At 31.6% G+C, this 14,824-nt stretch overlaps 1 protein-coding gene across 1 annotated transcript in view; it reads right to left on the reverse strand.

The window, feature by feature from the left end:
* Positions 1–1,906: 1,906 nt before the first annotated feature.
* LOC115715630 (transcription factor SPEECHLESS) overlaps positions 1,907–14,824 on the reverse strand; it is an 80,604-nt gene continuing 67,686 nt past the window's right edge. The window contains exon 3 of the mRNA XM_030644289.2: positions 1,907–2,165. Within this exon, the coding sequence (XP_030500149.2) occupies positions 2,100–2,165 (66 nt within the window). The 3' untranslated portion in view covers positions 1,907–2,099. The remainder of the gene's footprint in view (positions 2,166–14,824) is intronic.

The raw sequence follows: 14,824 nt of genomic DNA on the forward strand, positions 1-14,824 counted from the left end.
TATTGTTGGTAGCGGAATAATATGTCTCCTTTTATTCAGATCTCTAATTCTTGTTCCTTTCTGTTGTAGAGTATGAACAAGATCTGAGCTTGCTTCTCCTTCAAGTGTTGGATTCTTCACAGTTTTCCACACTATGATTGAGTACTTGACTTGCTATGAGTGGGCATGTACTCTTTCATTATAGGCTCTAAAATTATGAAGAGGGAGAGAGAGGATTTCAAAATTAGTAAAGGAAGGAGGATCTCAAGTTTTTCTAGTTGTCTAACAAAATAAAAAACTAGGTTAAATGCTTGAAAGCTTGGATGAGAATGATGGGCCATAGAATGATGGCCCTACTAGTCACAATTTTTGGAACAATATACTTATTTTTTTATTTTTCGTTTTTTTAAACAAGATCAATATACTCTTTTTATTGGTATAATCTTTTTCTTTTATTATAGATTGAAAAAGAGTGAATATATTTTCACCCTATAAATATATAAAGGCACCCCATTCATTAAAAATATTATACTAATTTGTATTTTAAAATTTATTTTTAATACTTTTTGTTTATTATTTTTTTACACTATTAATTTATTTTTCGTATTATATATACGTATTTTAATTTATTTTTCTTTTATAATTTTTTACAAAATAATGAATAGTTTTAACTATTTTTTCTTTAACATGCAAAATTTATTTTAGAATAATTAGTTTTTTAAAATTAAGAAAATAAACTAAAGTAAGTACAAATCTTAAAAGAATATTTTATGTTAATTATTAAAAATAGGGTGCCTTAATTAATTAATTATAGTAAACAATTAATATGTCCATCAAAAAAATATTAGCTTAAAGGTTAATTTTATTAATGTTAAAGATAAGAGTAAAATAATAGTTAGTTTGTCATATTGGGGCAAAATAATATTATATATGTCAAAACTCAGAGGATAAAATAAGAGGAAATTACACTTTACACTCTTTTTATGTTGTTCTCTTTTATTTTTACCCTCTTTTTTAAAGTCTATCATTTTTACTTCTTTTTCTAAATATTGTACCAATTTTGTCCCTATCACTTCAAGATACTCTCCATGCAATTCTTTCATGTCAGGGTATTTTAGGTATAATACACATAAAAAGAGGCATGTTTCAATTAAATATAAAATTAGAGGTAAATTTGATTAATTGATTAATAAAAGTGGTATTTCTCAACTTACCCCATAAAATAATACTTATTTTGCCATGGGACAAAATAAGGAATAAGTTGAAAAATACATTTTTTTTGTTTCCATGCATTAATCAAAAATATCTTTATATTATATTTTTTAAAAATATAACCACTTTTTTAAGTGGGTTGTCCAATATACTTTCACTCTCTACTTAAATATAGCATATGATTTGCATTAACTTAAGAGATTTAATGAGGATATTATTTTTAAAAGTGGATATATCTTAAAGAATATGAAAATTAAGGTAAAAATAAAAACAAATAAAACAAAATGGGTATAGCATGTAATTTCTTCACTCAAAAGTCAAGAATAAATTAATATTAATGGCAAAAGTCCGACGACAAATCCACTAATTGTTCTTAAGTTAATCTCTCATTTTCTTATAATTACCCATTTAAACTTAGAGATGGCCACGGTTATTTAAGGCTTCATTTATGGATTTTTGAGAATGTTTGCTCTTGTTTTTTTTTTTTTTTTTTTTTGGATGTGACTATATATATTATGGGTTTTTGTTGTTCAAGAACAAAAATTGTTCATGTATTTCTCATGAATTTAACTTTTTATATTTTCAAAATATTTATTTGTTGTTATCTTCTTCCTTTGAGAAAGAATTGTTTCTCTTCTTAAATGAAATTTAATGAGGCATGGAGTAAGAAGATCTGTATTTAATTTTATTGATTAATATTTATATTAATCAATAAAATGAAAATATGTTATAAAAATAAAATGGCTGCTCTAGTACTAGTACATGCTCCCCTTCTTATATTACAACTAATTAATAATTAAGCATAATAATAAAAAGAAAATGAAAGATCATGATTAAAGTGATCTAGCTAGTTAGATCAGCTGGAGAATATTATTATTGAAAAAAATGTATTATTAATTAATTTATAATTAGGAGAATGTTTGCTGGATTTGTTGTGCTAGCTCCTCCGCACTTAGTTGACATTCAATCCCAATCTAATAATAACAACAATGAAAAATACCAAGTCATTAGTCTCATTAATTAATCAATAATATATGTAATACTAATTAAGATAAATATATATATACTTCAAAGAATTATAATCAAATAATGATTTAACGTATATATATGACACACGTGTACCAACATTATTAACAGTTAATATTTACAGTTACAGACTCAGTAAATATACATGAGAAATTTTCTTTTTTACTCTATGTTTGGTAGGAAATAAGTGCTTAAAAAAAATGCAAATAATAAGTGCTCAATTAAAGAAAAACAAAAAAAATAATAATTAAAAAAACTAAATATACCTTAATGGTAAAGGAATAATTAAGCATGGTGTCATCAAGGGTGTTGATATTGATTTTAAGAATTTGTAGTGAAAGGTCTTCAAGAGCAGCAATTATCTTCACTGCTTGTCCTGGATATTAGAATATTTTATATATGGAAGTTATTTTCTAATTAAGGAAATGATTTTCTATTTAAGGAAATAAATAAATAATTGATTTTCTGATAAATGAATATTTTATATTCATTAAATCTGGACAAAATCAATTATGTAATATTCTATATATGGTCAGATTTCTATATTCATTACCTGATTTGATTTCCTGAATTAATTGTCAAAATATTCTGACAATTAATGTGGCACAGATACTGATGGAGTATCTCACCTATAAATATAGGGTCTCGGTCCCCGAGCTCCTCACTCATTCTGAATCCATTCAGCAAATTCCATCTAAAGAGAGTTGAGAGAGCGAGGAAGCCCGAACTCCAATACTGAAGCTATCGCAGGGATTGAAGCTCAAAGATCAATGGCTGGAGGTACATCGATCCTTTCATTGCATATATTGTTGATATGATTTCATTTTATTTTCCGCATTTCATATCATTTGTATATGCTATATTACATACACTATATATATAGTCTAACAGTTGGTATCAGAGCGGATTTATCTCTGCCTTGATTTTATTTGAGTTTCATATATATATATATACATACATATACTGTTCATATATATACATATTTGTTTCGGTTCTGTATATATATATATATTTATATTCATACCATTTATATTATATATACATTTTAATCAGTATATATATATATCTTTTATTGTTCATATATACATATATATTATATACTCATACATTCATACTCGTACGTGTATATATATATATATTTTATATGAATATATGTTTATATATATATCGTATATTATATATATGTTTTGTCACATAATAATAATCATAATATTCATTTTTTATTATGTGATATATACATGCATATATATATATATACATGCGTATATATAATCACGATCGGTCCATGGTTTTGTTTTTTCCTTTTTTCATTTTTCGGTGTTTATTTTGAATTCTATATACATTACTATATTCGTATAGTATTATAAATCGATCTAAGCATTGAAAATCCATTGAAAAACTTAAAGATGGAAAAAATTTTCAGTTAAAACTTTTTCGGACCCGATTAATTTCGTGATATTAAAGTATATATTTTTTCGTGTTTTTGTGCATAAAATCTATGTGGATCTCCTTTTTATTTGATTTAGAACCATTTAGATTTGAAAACACGCAATTTGGTCGTCGGAAACGCAATTTCCGATCGGGTTTGGGTCAGGTTCGACGGACCCGCGTGCAGAAAAACGGGTCAAAATCGACCCGGTTTGGCTGAAGAAGACGACGCAAACGACATGTCGTTTGCCAAAAAACGACGTGTCGTTTGCCCAAAAACGACGTGTCGTTTGTCAAAAAACGACGTGTCGTTTGAAAGCCTTCAGTTTAGCTGTCGTTGTTGAAAAACGACATGTCGTTTTTCACATTGTGGAAAACGACATGTCGTTTATAGTTTATGCCTCAGCCCTGCATTGAGTAAAACGACGTGTCGTTTTTCTGTTAGGGAAAACGACGTGTCGTTTTCTTCTTCATTATCAGCCCTTCAAATTTTGGAAAAACGACGTGTCGTTTTGCTCTTTGCAAAAACGACATGTCGTTTGGCGTATGGATTTTTCAAAAAAAAAAAAAAAAAAAAAAAAAAAAAAGGGAAAAATTCCGAATTTTTTTTTATAAATTTTTATTTTTTTGGAATATTAATTATTTTCCCATTTCAGTGTTAATTTAGTCAATAAATTACATTTAGTTAATTTTTCATTTTTGTTTAATACATATATTTAGTATAAATTGAAAATGGAAATTTGTTTAAATTTGGTAATTTATTACATGATTTATTTAGGCATGTAAAAATTGTGCTAATTTGTGCATTTAATTAAATATTACCAAATTTATGCAATTTATTGTCTAAATTAATTTTGAAAAATCTGCCATTAATTTCATATTAAGGAATTAGCATTTAATTAATAATCATACATTAATTGTATTATTTTGTATTTATTTGACAAATTTATGTTTAATGCAATTAATTTTGATTTGTATGATTTAAATGCTATACATAAATTCCTTTTATAGTGCTAGATATATTTAGAAATATTCAAACATTAAGATAGGTTGAATATTTTATTTAGCAATTAAGTTTCATAAAACTTCATAAAATTATTCATAAAACTTTATAAAATGAATAAAATATGAATAAAACGTAAGTAGTTTTGTGGTTTGACATAAGAAAACATGAACCTGGGACAAATGCTCATATCTAGAACGGTTTTTAATGATCTTCGGACGACCACACTAGGAGCACTAATCTCAGTGATTGTCTATTATGTTAATAACGAAATTACTTTTAGGTAGAGCCCAATACCTAATGTCTAAAGTGAAAATATAATTTTTTATAATTAGGGAGTAGCCACAGCATCTTTAATTATATAAAATTATATATTAATTAAAATTCACCTTAATGGACAAAACTTGTAATTAATTATTTGGATATAATAATTTTACCCCACAGGGATTTTATTATATTTTTATAATTAATTAGGATAATATATTAAGTTAAATTCTCTTAATTTACCCCACAGGGAGTTATGAGGATTTGATTTAATAGTGTTATCACAAATTTTAATTAAAGATAGATTTCATTCCTCCATTATTTCTAAATTAAATACTTCATTAAATCTATCATAAAGTTCATCTAATTTTATTAGATTTAAAATTTAGCCCACAGGCAATTTTAGATTTAATAAAATTTTCATCTTCATCATGTTTCTACATTGGTAAAACATGAATTCATTAAAGCCTCAATTCTTTTAAACATCTAAATTTTTTGTAATCCTACTCTTGCAGCTATTTCATCCACCTCTAAATATGCTGAAATCACTAGTGAAATCCCTGAGCTTAGGAGTGACAACTTCAAAATCTGGAAGGAACGAGTTCTTCTCCACCTAGCTTGCACTGACATGGATTATGCAATAAGAAAAGATGAACCAAATTTCTTATCACTGATACTAGCACTGCTGCTGAGATTGCACTACGTGAAAAGTGGGAGCAATCTAATCGTCTTTGCATCATGTTCATTATGTCCAGAATTCCTATGGGAATGCGTGGATCGGTGGAGCCACCTGAGAAGGTGAAAGACTTTATCAAAGTTATGGATGAGCAGTTTGACACTTCAGATAAATCCTTGTTCATCAACCTCATCCAAGAGTTCTCGTCCACAAAACTCACCGGTGTTAAAGGAGTTCGAGAACATATTTCTAAAATGAGGGACATCACTGCTCGTTTGAAGAAACTCGACGTTATCATTCCACGATACCTTCCTGGTTCATTACATCCTTCACAATCTTCCTTCACAGTATGGGCCTTTCAAAATTTCCTACAACACACATAAAGAAAAATGGACTATCAATGAATTGATGACCATGTGTGTTCAAGAGGAAGCCAGGCTCCTACAGGAGCAAGGAGAAAGTGTTCACCTGACCACTCAACCTAAGAAACGCAAGCCATTCAAGAAGAACAAAGGGAAAAAGCCCATGGCTCCCAAGGCTGCCATAAAGAAAGATTCCATCAAATGTTTCTTTTGTAAACAAAAGGGACATGCTAAAAGGGAGTGCAGCCAGTTCAAGAAATGGATGGATGACAAAGGTAATCCAATTTCCTTAGTATGTTATGAATCTAATATGGCTAATGTTAATCTTAACACATGGTGGATTGATTCCAGTTCAACAATTCACATAACAAATTCCTTGCAGGATATTCAAAATCTAAGGAAGCCAGTGGCAAGTGAGCAAAGCATCTTATCTGGAAACAAGATGGGCTCACATGTGGAAGCTATTGGAACATGCAATTTAGTTTTAAGTAATGGTTTTGTTTTAAAGTTAGAAAAGACCTTTTATGTACCAAGTTTCTCTAGAAACTTGATTTCAGTTTCAAGACTTATACCCTTTGGTTTTTCCTTTACATTTTCAGACAAATATTTTAATTTATATTATAAATCTGAATGTGTTGGAAATGGTATTTTGTCTGATGGTCTTTACTGCCTTAATTTACAAAATAATACCACTAATAATGTTATGCATGTTCACGCTGGCACTAAGAGATGTGTTATGAAAGAGGATTCCTGTACATTGTGGCACCGGAGATTGGGACATATCTCCATTGATAGAATTAAAAGGTTGGTAAAAGATGGGGTACTCAATACCTTAGATTTTACTGACTTTGATACTTGTGTGGATTGCATTAAGGGAAAGCAAACCTCCAAGTCTGTCAAAACTGGTGTCCATAGGAGTTCTGAAATATTAGAAATCATACATACTGATATATGTAGTCCAGATATGGAGTCACATGGTCAGAAATACTTCATCTCATTCATAGATGATTACTCACGCTACATGTATATCTACTTACTTCATAATAAAAGTGAAGCATTAGATGTCTTTAAGATATTTAAAGCTGAAGTAGAGAAACAATGCAACAAGCAAATTAAGATAGTGAGATCAGATAGAGGAGGTGAGTATTATGGTAGATACACGAAGATGGACAAGCACACAGTGCATTTGCGAAGTTTCTTGAAGAAAATGGGATTGTTGCCCATTACACCTTGCCCGGTACACCCGAGCAAAATGGTGTTGCAGAAAGAAGAAACCGAACATTAATGGACATGGTGCGGAGTATGCTTAGTAGCAACTCTAACCTTCCTAAATCCTTGTGGACTGAAGCATTAAAGACATCCGTGTACATATTAAACCGAGTTCCAACAAAGGCAGTCTCAAAAACTCCTTTTGAATTATGGAAAGGTTGGAAACCAAGTTTGAATCATGTACGCATTTGGGGATGTCCATCTGAAGTCAGAATATATAATCCACAAGAGAAGAAATTGGACCCAAGGACCATAAGCGGATTCTTTATAAGTACGCTGAAAAGTCTAAAGGTTACAAGTTTTATTGTCCATCTCATAGCACAAGAATTGTGGAATCAAGGAATGCAAAATTTCTTGAGAATGCCTTGATCAGTGGGAGTGATCAATCAAAGGACTTAGGTCCTGAGAAAGATCCTTCAGAACCTTCCACTTCAAAAGCAAGATTGATAATGGTTAACACTCCTGTAGTTCAAATGAATGTTGAACAACCATTACCAATCACTGAAGATCCACAAGTTGGTAATGATAATCCAGTAGATCAAAATGTTCAAGAGTTGCCTGCAACTGTTGAACAACCTGCTGAACCTGCTGCTGCTCCCCAAGAGCCTGTTGGTGAAGTCTCAAGAAGATCTACTAGACCTATCAAACCAAAGATTTACAAAGACTATGTTGTGTATTTATTAGAATTTGATATTGGAATTGGAAATGATCCAGAAACGTTTTTACAAGCTATGAACAGTAGAGAATCAAAATTGTGGTACAATGCTATGGATGATGAAATGAATTCTATGAGGTGCAACGAGTACGGGAACTTGTAAAGTTGCCTAATGGGGCGAGAGCCATTGGCTGTAAATGGGTCTATAAAACTAAGAAAGACTCATTAGGCAACACTGAGAGGTACAAAGCGAGACTTGTTGCTAAAGGATTCACTCAAGAGGAAGGAATTGACTATACGGAGACTTTTTCTCCTGTATCAAAGAAAGATTCCCTGAGAGTCATCTTGGCATTAGTTGCTCATTTTGATTTAGAGCTGGAGCAGATGGATGTAAAAACTGCTTTTCTGAATGGTGATCTAGAGGAGGAGGTATACATGAAACAACCAGAAGGATTCTCCTCTAGTGAAGGTCAGGATTTGGTATGCAAGCTCAAGAAGTCCATCTATGGATTAAAACAAGCATCCCGTCAATGGTATTTAAAATTTCATGATGTCATCTCTTCCTTTGGATTTGAAGAGAATGTCATGGATCAATGCATATACCTGAAGGAAAGTGGGAGTAAGATCTGTTTTCTTGTTTTATATGTGGACGATATTCTTCTTGCATCCAATGATAAAGGGTTGCTACGTGAAGTGAAACAATTTCTTTCAAAGAACTTTGAGATGAAAGACATGGGTGAAGCATCCTATGTCATAGGCATTAAGATTCATAGAGATAGATACCGAGGTATCTTAGGTTTGTCTCAAGAAGCCTACATCAACAGAGTTTTAGAAAGAAATTGTTTCACTTCACGTAGCAACCCTTTGACTTCCAGAAATTGTTTCAACAGAGTCTTTCTTAGGAGATACAGTCTTTAGAAGAACATTCGATCCAGAAAATTTGACTTCCACGTCAGCAAGGGCAGATTTGGAATTGGCAAAAAGATCATTGGTATTAAAATTGGATGAAGCAGAGGATGCAGTTGGAGAGGGTTCATTACTAAGATAGGAAGTTTGTTGTTGTTGAAGTTGGAGCCTTGGTGGTATGTATGGGCTACTTATTGACTGAGGTGTTCTTGGGCTATTTGGTAAGCTCATTAGTCGAGGGCTTAGTGGTGGTTTTGGGCTTAGAATCATTGGTGAACCTCTTGGACTACTTGAAACCAGTCTAGGGCTCAACACTTCACTGTAAAATTTCCTTTGCTTTTTGGCTTCTAATGACTGCAACACTTGTTGCAACTCGGTGATGTAGTCCACTACTCCACCAATAATTGATGCTTGGTCTCCCTAATAAAACAAAATATATATTTAAGTGTCATGAATGTATCCTAAAATGGTTCTCAGAAAAACAAAAAAAATGTATCCCAAAATAACAAAACAATTTATATATACGTTGGAAATTTAAAATTTCCCAAAATATTTGAAAACTATTTTTGGACAAGCAAAAAAAGTGATGCCCACAATTAACAAAGCTACTTATATAGTTTTAGACCATCTCTAATATATATCTTTTTCAATGAAAATAACTAAAATGTTAAGATAAAGAGTCATTGAACTCTCAATATCTTAAGAGCTTACTATCCATTTTCTATCATAGAGAGTTAATTTTTGTTTGGTCCAAGCTCATGTTTTTAAGTCTCACTCTATTTTAGCTAAAAGTGTATAATTTAAAGAGTATGGTTGAAAATGTTTGGAGATTTTTAGTTATAAAAAATTAATTAGTATTAAAATTGAAAAAGTGGGAGACCATATATAATATAAACTCACTCGCTTGACATAGAAACAAGGCATGAGAGAACGCAAAACAGTCAAATTCTCATTCATTTGTTTTCTTCGGTTTCTCTCAACTGCAATGTGAGATATCTTATTCCCTTGCCCATCTGAACGGTTAACCGTATCGTCCTCGGCTGATGCCGCCGCTGCCACCGTTGAAACCTTCAACCTTTTGCTCTTAGGCAAAGTGTCAGCCTCAATTTCTGATATAGCGCTGGACGACGTCGTTTGAGCTTGAATGAAACCGGCCGCGGTTTCATCCAACGGAGGAAAATGCACCACATCAGCCTCTAAGCTGTCGAGGATACTGAATAGGTCATCCCCAGAAGCTAAGTTGAAAAGATCATCATGATTATTATGATGATGGTTCTGATCAAAAATGTCTGCGGCACATAAACTACTAGTACTGCTCATTTTGGAAGAGGTAGTTATGTTGTTTGGATAGTAAGAAAATGGGTTAGTTGGGTAAAGAAAATACAGAAAATTAATGAAAGAAATCAAAAAAAAAAGTGTGTGGAGAGATGAAGAGAAAAACAATGCATGCAACTAAATATTGAGAGTGAAATAGGTAAAGATGAAGATGAAGATGACAAGGGAAAGCAGAGTGAAAGGGACTAAAGCATCAACATCAAATATTTGTTTAGATTTGTTTTCTTTTACTTAAAGATATATGTTTGGGAAGAGTAATGTATTTATTGTCTAAAAATATACAAAAATACAAAGAAAGAAAAGAGAAGAGAGCCGTTTAAAACTGAGAAAAAGACAAGAAATTAGGGGAGAGGGGGCCATGAAAGAGTGTCTATATTTATTTATATAAATAAAACAAGTATTTAATAGCTTTGTTAATAAATTTGCCCCTTCCTCCTGTCTTCTCTTTTACTATTATTTTATTTAGAGCTATACCAATATTTTATTGAGTAAAGAAAGCAGTGAAAGAATCAATATGTATATATTCATTTATAGATATGTGGTAGTGGCATATGTCTACAACTTTTCATTTTTAATTCTTTTCATCCATTAATTATTATTCCAATTAAACGATGATTTTAATAACCAATGTATATGAATGTTTATTTTGAAAGTTGCTATAAGAAAGTATTTGGGACATATGTCTACAACTTTTTATTTTAAATTCTTCCATTCATTAATTATTATTCCAATTAAATTAAACGATGATTTTCATAAGCAGTGTATATGAATGTTTATTTGAAAGTTGCTATAAGAAAGTATTTGGCTCATTACTTAGGCTTAAGGAGGAAAACACACAACAAAAATTTTACTTTTACTCACAATAAAACTTGAGATCAGTAAAAAAATTGTGACTAATTATAAATTATTATTCGTATGTTGTGATTAAAAAGTCTGTGGCAAAAACTATTATTAGTCACAAAAATTACAATTTGTTGTGGCTAAAAGTCACTACAAGAAATATCACTTTTACCAGCACATTTTTGTGCTGGCAAAAGTTAGTATTGCGTTGGTAAAATAGAATTTACTTGTGATGCGTTAGCAAAAGGGGGTTGGCAAATCAATGTTGGTATTAGAACTTTTGTCAGCATAAAATGAAAAGCGCTGGCAAAGATGACTTTTCCCAGCACGTAAATGCGGTGGTAAAAGTTAGATTTTAGCCACTGCAAATGTACGCTGGTAAAACTTTGACCTCTTTGCCAGTGCAGTTTACGAAATGCGCTGGTAAAAGTTACTTTTACCAGCGTAGTAGCGAACTGTGCTGGGAAAAGTGACATTTCTTGTAGTGAGTATTTTTAGTCACAATACTTGTTGTGAGTAAAACTAAATTAGTGACAACTTGTATCTAAAGACTATGTTTTAGTCATAAGTAACATTTTGTTGTGACAAAAAATTATGTTGTGACTAAAAAGTTATCACTAAAAGTACCAATTTTTGTAGTGACAAGCACCACTTCATCATCTGTCTTCTAGTCAACAATTTATGAACTCAAAGTCCACTTCAAGAGGAAAATGGGTTAAAAAAACAAGGTCGTCCAACAAAATTGGATCCTAAACATTGTGCAGAATGAGCAAGATACACTACTAAAAAAAGTAGTTTTTTTGACTGTTTTAAATAGTCGGGTAACCTTTTGCCATCTGTTCTTATGACCCACACCTTTGCCATCGACACAAAACTAGATAGAATAGACGTTGGCTATAAACAGTCGGCTATGAGCAATTGTTTTCAACCGACGGCAAAAGGGGGAGACTATAGGCGCCGTCGATTAGAACTGAAACTAACAAAAAAAATCAAATCTGGTCAGACATGAACCACTCGATCCGAGCTGGATCTTAAATAAGAAACCCATAATATTCAAATCAAAATATCTAATCTATATTATCATCCCAATCCAAAATACATGTATTCTCATCTAAAATCGAATAAAAAAAAACCAAATACACATGTTAGATCCAAAATAGTTTACAATCAGAAATAATATCCAAAAATAAAAAATAAAAAATTAAAGAGAGAAGAGAATGATGCTTGATAGTCTGGGCTCGACCACCATGCCTCCGTCGTCATTACCTCTATTACAATTGAAGAAAAAAAGAAAAGAATTGAGCGAGAGAGATGGGAGAGAGAGATCGAGAGAGAAAGACCAAGAATGCCTATTATCAACATTTTGATAGACAAGAATGCCTACTATTCTAGTATTGATATCTATTAGTTTCATATCAGAATCACGAGTGTAGAAATTGGATTCAAATTTTGAAAAATCATTTTGTTAAATCCGATATGAATGTTAAACCCCGAATCTCAACATAATATTACATAATTTAAATATAACTAATTATAATAGGAAAATACCTCTTGTTTTCTATAGGATTTCCTTACAACTTCTTGTATAAAAATTCAAACATCCAATCCAACGATAGGCCTGTTGAAGAAACGACTTCCAAACCAGCCTTAACACTTAGAACAAGATTGAGCTTATAAATTTGATATATGGACAAATTTTTGTGATCATTGCGTATTCTCAACTCACAGGACACTGTGATTGAGATTGAGAAAAACTCACACCGCACTCAAAGGTGAGAGTGGTGTGTGCAAGGGGTAGAGAGAGAGTATCATGTACGGTTTTAGAGAGAGAATGTGTGAAAAATAAAATTACTTTTTAACCCTAAAACTAATCTCTCAAAAAACTTACCGTGTATTTTCTTTGATATATTATGTATACATATTATTAATGCAGTTTTCCATCAACTAATCTAAAGAGATAGTAAAAAAATAAGAGGACTGCGATGAATTCATTTGACTAAATAAAACTGCAATAAATAAAAAAGACATGAGGGATTTGTAGTATTTCACTGCCCATTTTGTGATGGTAATGGGACTACGTCTACTTTATTTTTATTATTTGGACCCGACACACTAGAGTTATGTTCTCAAGAGTGTGTGGATGATAGTACAAAAAAGATCTCTAGGTGAAATCTGTATCGAGACTTATGAAGACAAGGCTCATGGGAGACCCAACATTCATAAATCTGATAAGGATGATGATTGGAAAAAGAGAATGGTCTCTCTTCCTTGATAAATGTGTTTAGGATGATAGTTTTTGTCAATGGAAGCTTGTTGTTGTGAAGAACACAAAGAAGAAGATGAAAAATACTCTTCAATGGTCTTTAAGTTTGGAAGCTCTTTAAACACAAAGAAGAATTTTAATCTCTTAAGGATTTGTCTCTCGCAAGATTTCCATCCCTTTAACCCTAGCATATCACTATCATTATATAGGCCTAGGGCTTGTTAGTGATCTCCCACATATCGTGATGTCTCACTTTTAAATCACGTAAGTTATTCACAATAATGATTAAAAAATAGGAACAAATAACTATCCATAAAAATATCTCTTATTCCTAGGCAAATATCCAATAAACATTGAGATTGTTGTTGATGTTGGTTATTCTCCTTATCTTGAATATTCTTGTGTGTCGTTGCGCTTCAAAACATAGGAGAGGAGTTACAAGGGATGTCACCTCTCGGCTAGAAATACACAAAATTAGAGAGGAGTGACAAGGGATGTCACCTCTCAGTTAGGAATTCACAAAATTAGAGAGAAGTGTTGGAGAGAAGTGTTTTGGGATGGCACTTCTCGGTCATGATGCTACATGAGTTGTGGCATAGCTCTCCAACACCCTATTATAGTTCACACTTAATAACACTAATCGATTTCTGAGTAAAGTGTGTCAGTCTGTCTTGTAAGCCAATTGTGAGCCTGATAACCTCATAATTGAGCTATGACTATGAGACTCACTTAGATCCATCTTGAAAAGATATTTCCAATGCAAGTTGAAATAAGTTATTTGGATAAAAATTGATAAAGTTATGCCTATTTTACCAAAGGAGCAGTATGTACTTTTCAGCTCCAAACACTACTAAAAAAACAGGTTTCAGTGACCTACGTTGAGTAACTCTAAAACTGTTTAGTGACCCTTTAATGCACATCACTATTGAGGGTGACTGAAAAATAGGTTTTTAGTGACCTTTCAGTGCGTGTCACTAAAATCTTTTACAATCACTCATTTTGCGTCACTGTAGGCGTTGAGTCAGAATTTGTCTGACTGAAAAAGTGACAGCAACCCCCCAAAAGCGTCACTATATTATTTTTTTTCCTATTTTTTTGTTCTTTGTTATTTATTTATTTATTTATTTATTTTTGCAGATATAGTCACTACTACAAAACCCCCTTTAGAGGCGGTTTTTTAAGCCCTTTCAGCGTCAGTTTTCGCGAAATTCGCTATCGACACTGATCAGGGCGACGTTGAAGGGTCCATATGAACCGACGCCATATGGACCCCTATGGCGTCGGTTCCTAGCAAAGAACCGACGCCATAGGGGTCCCTATGGCGTCGGTTCCTAGCCAAGAACCGACGCCATAGGTGGCGTAGCAACCGACGGTAAAAGGTCTCGCGAATTTCAGTTTTTCGATTTTTTTTTTAATTTAAATATATAATTTTAATTATATATTTACTAATTTATATATTATTTTATTTAATTTAAATTACAAATTTATTTTTAAAAATGTAAATTAAATATTATTTAAATTTGGGTAAAATACATAATTTCATTTCATAAAAGTAATTAAATATTACACAAACACTAATGTAAAATTAGTAAAAAATATTAATAAG

The sequence above is a fragment of the Cannabis sativa genome, chromosome 5, assembly GCF_029168945.1.
Source record: "Cannabis sativa cultivar Pink pepper isolate KNU-18-1 chromosome 5, ASM2916894v1, whole genome shotgun sequence".
Lineage (NCBI taxonomy): Eukaryota > Viridiplantae > Streptophyta > Magnoliopsida > Rosales > Cannabaceae > Cannabis > Cannabis sativa.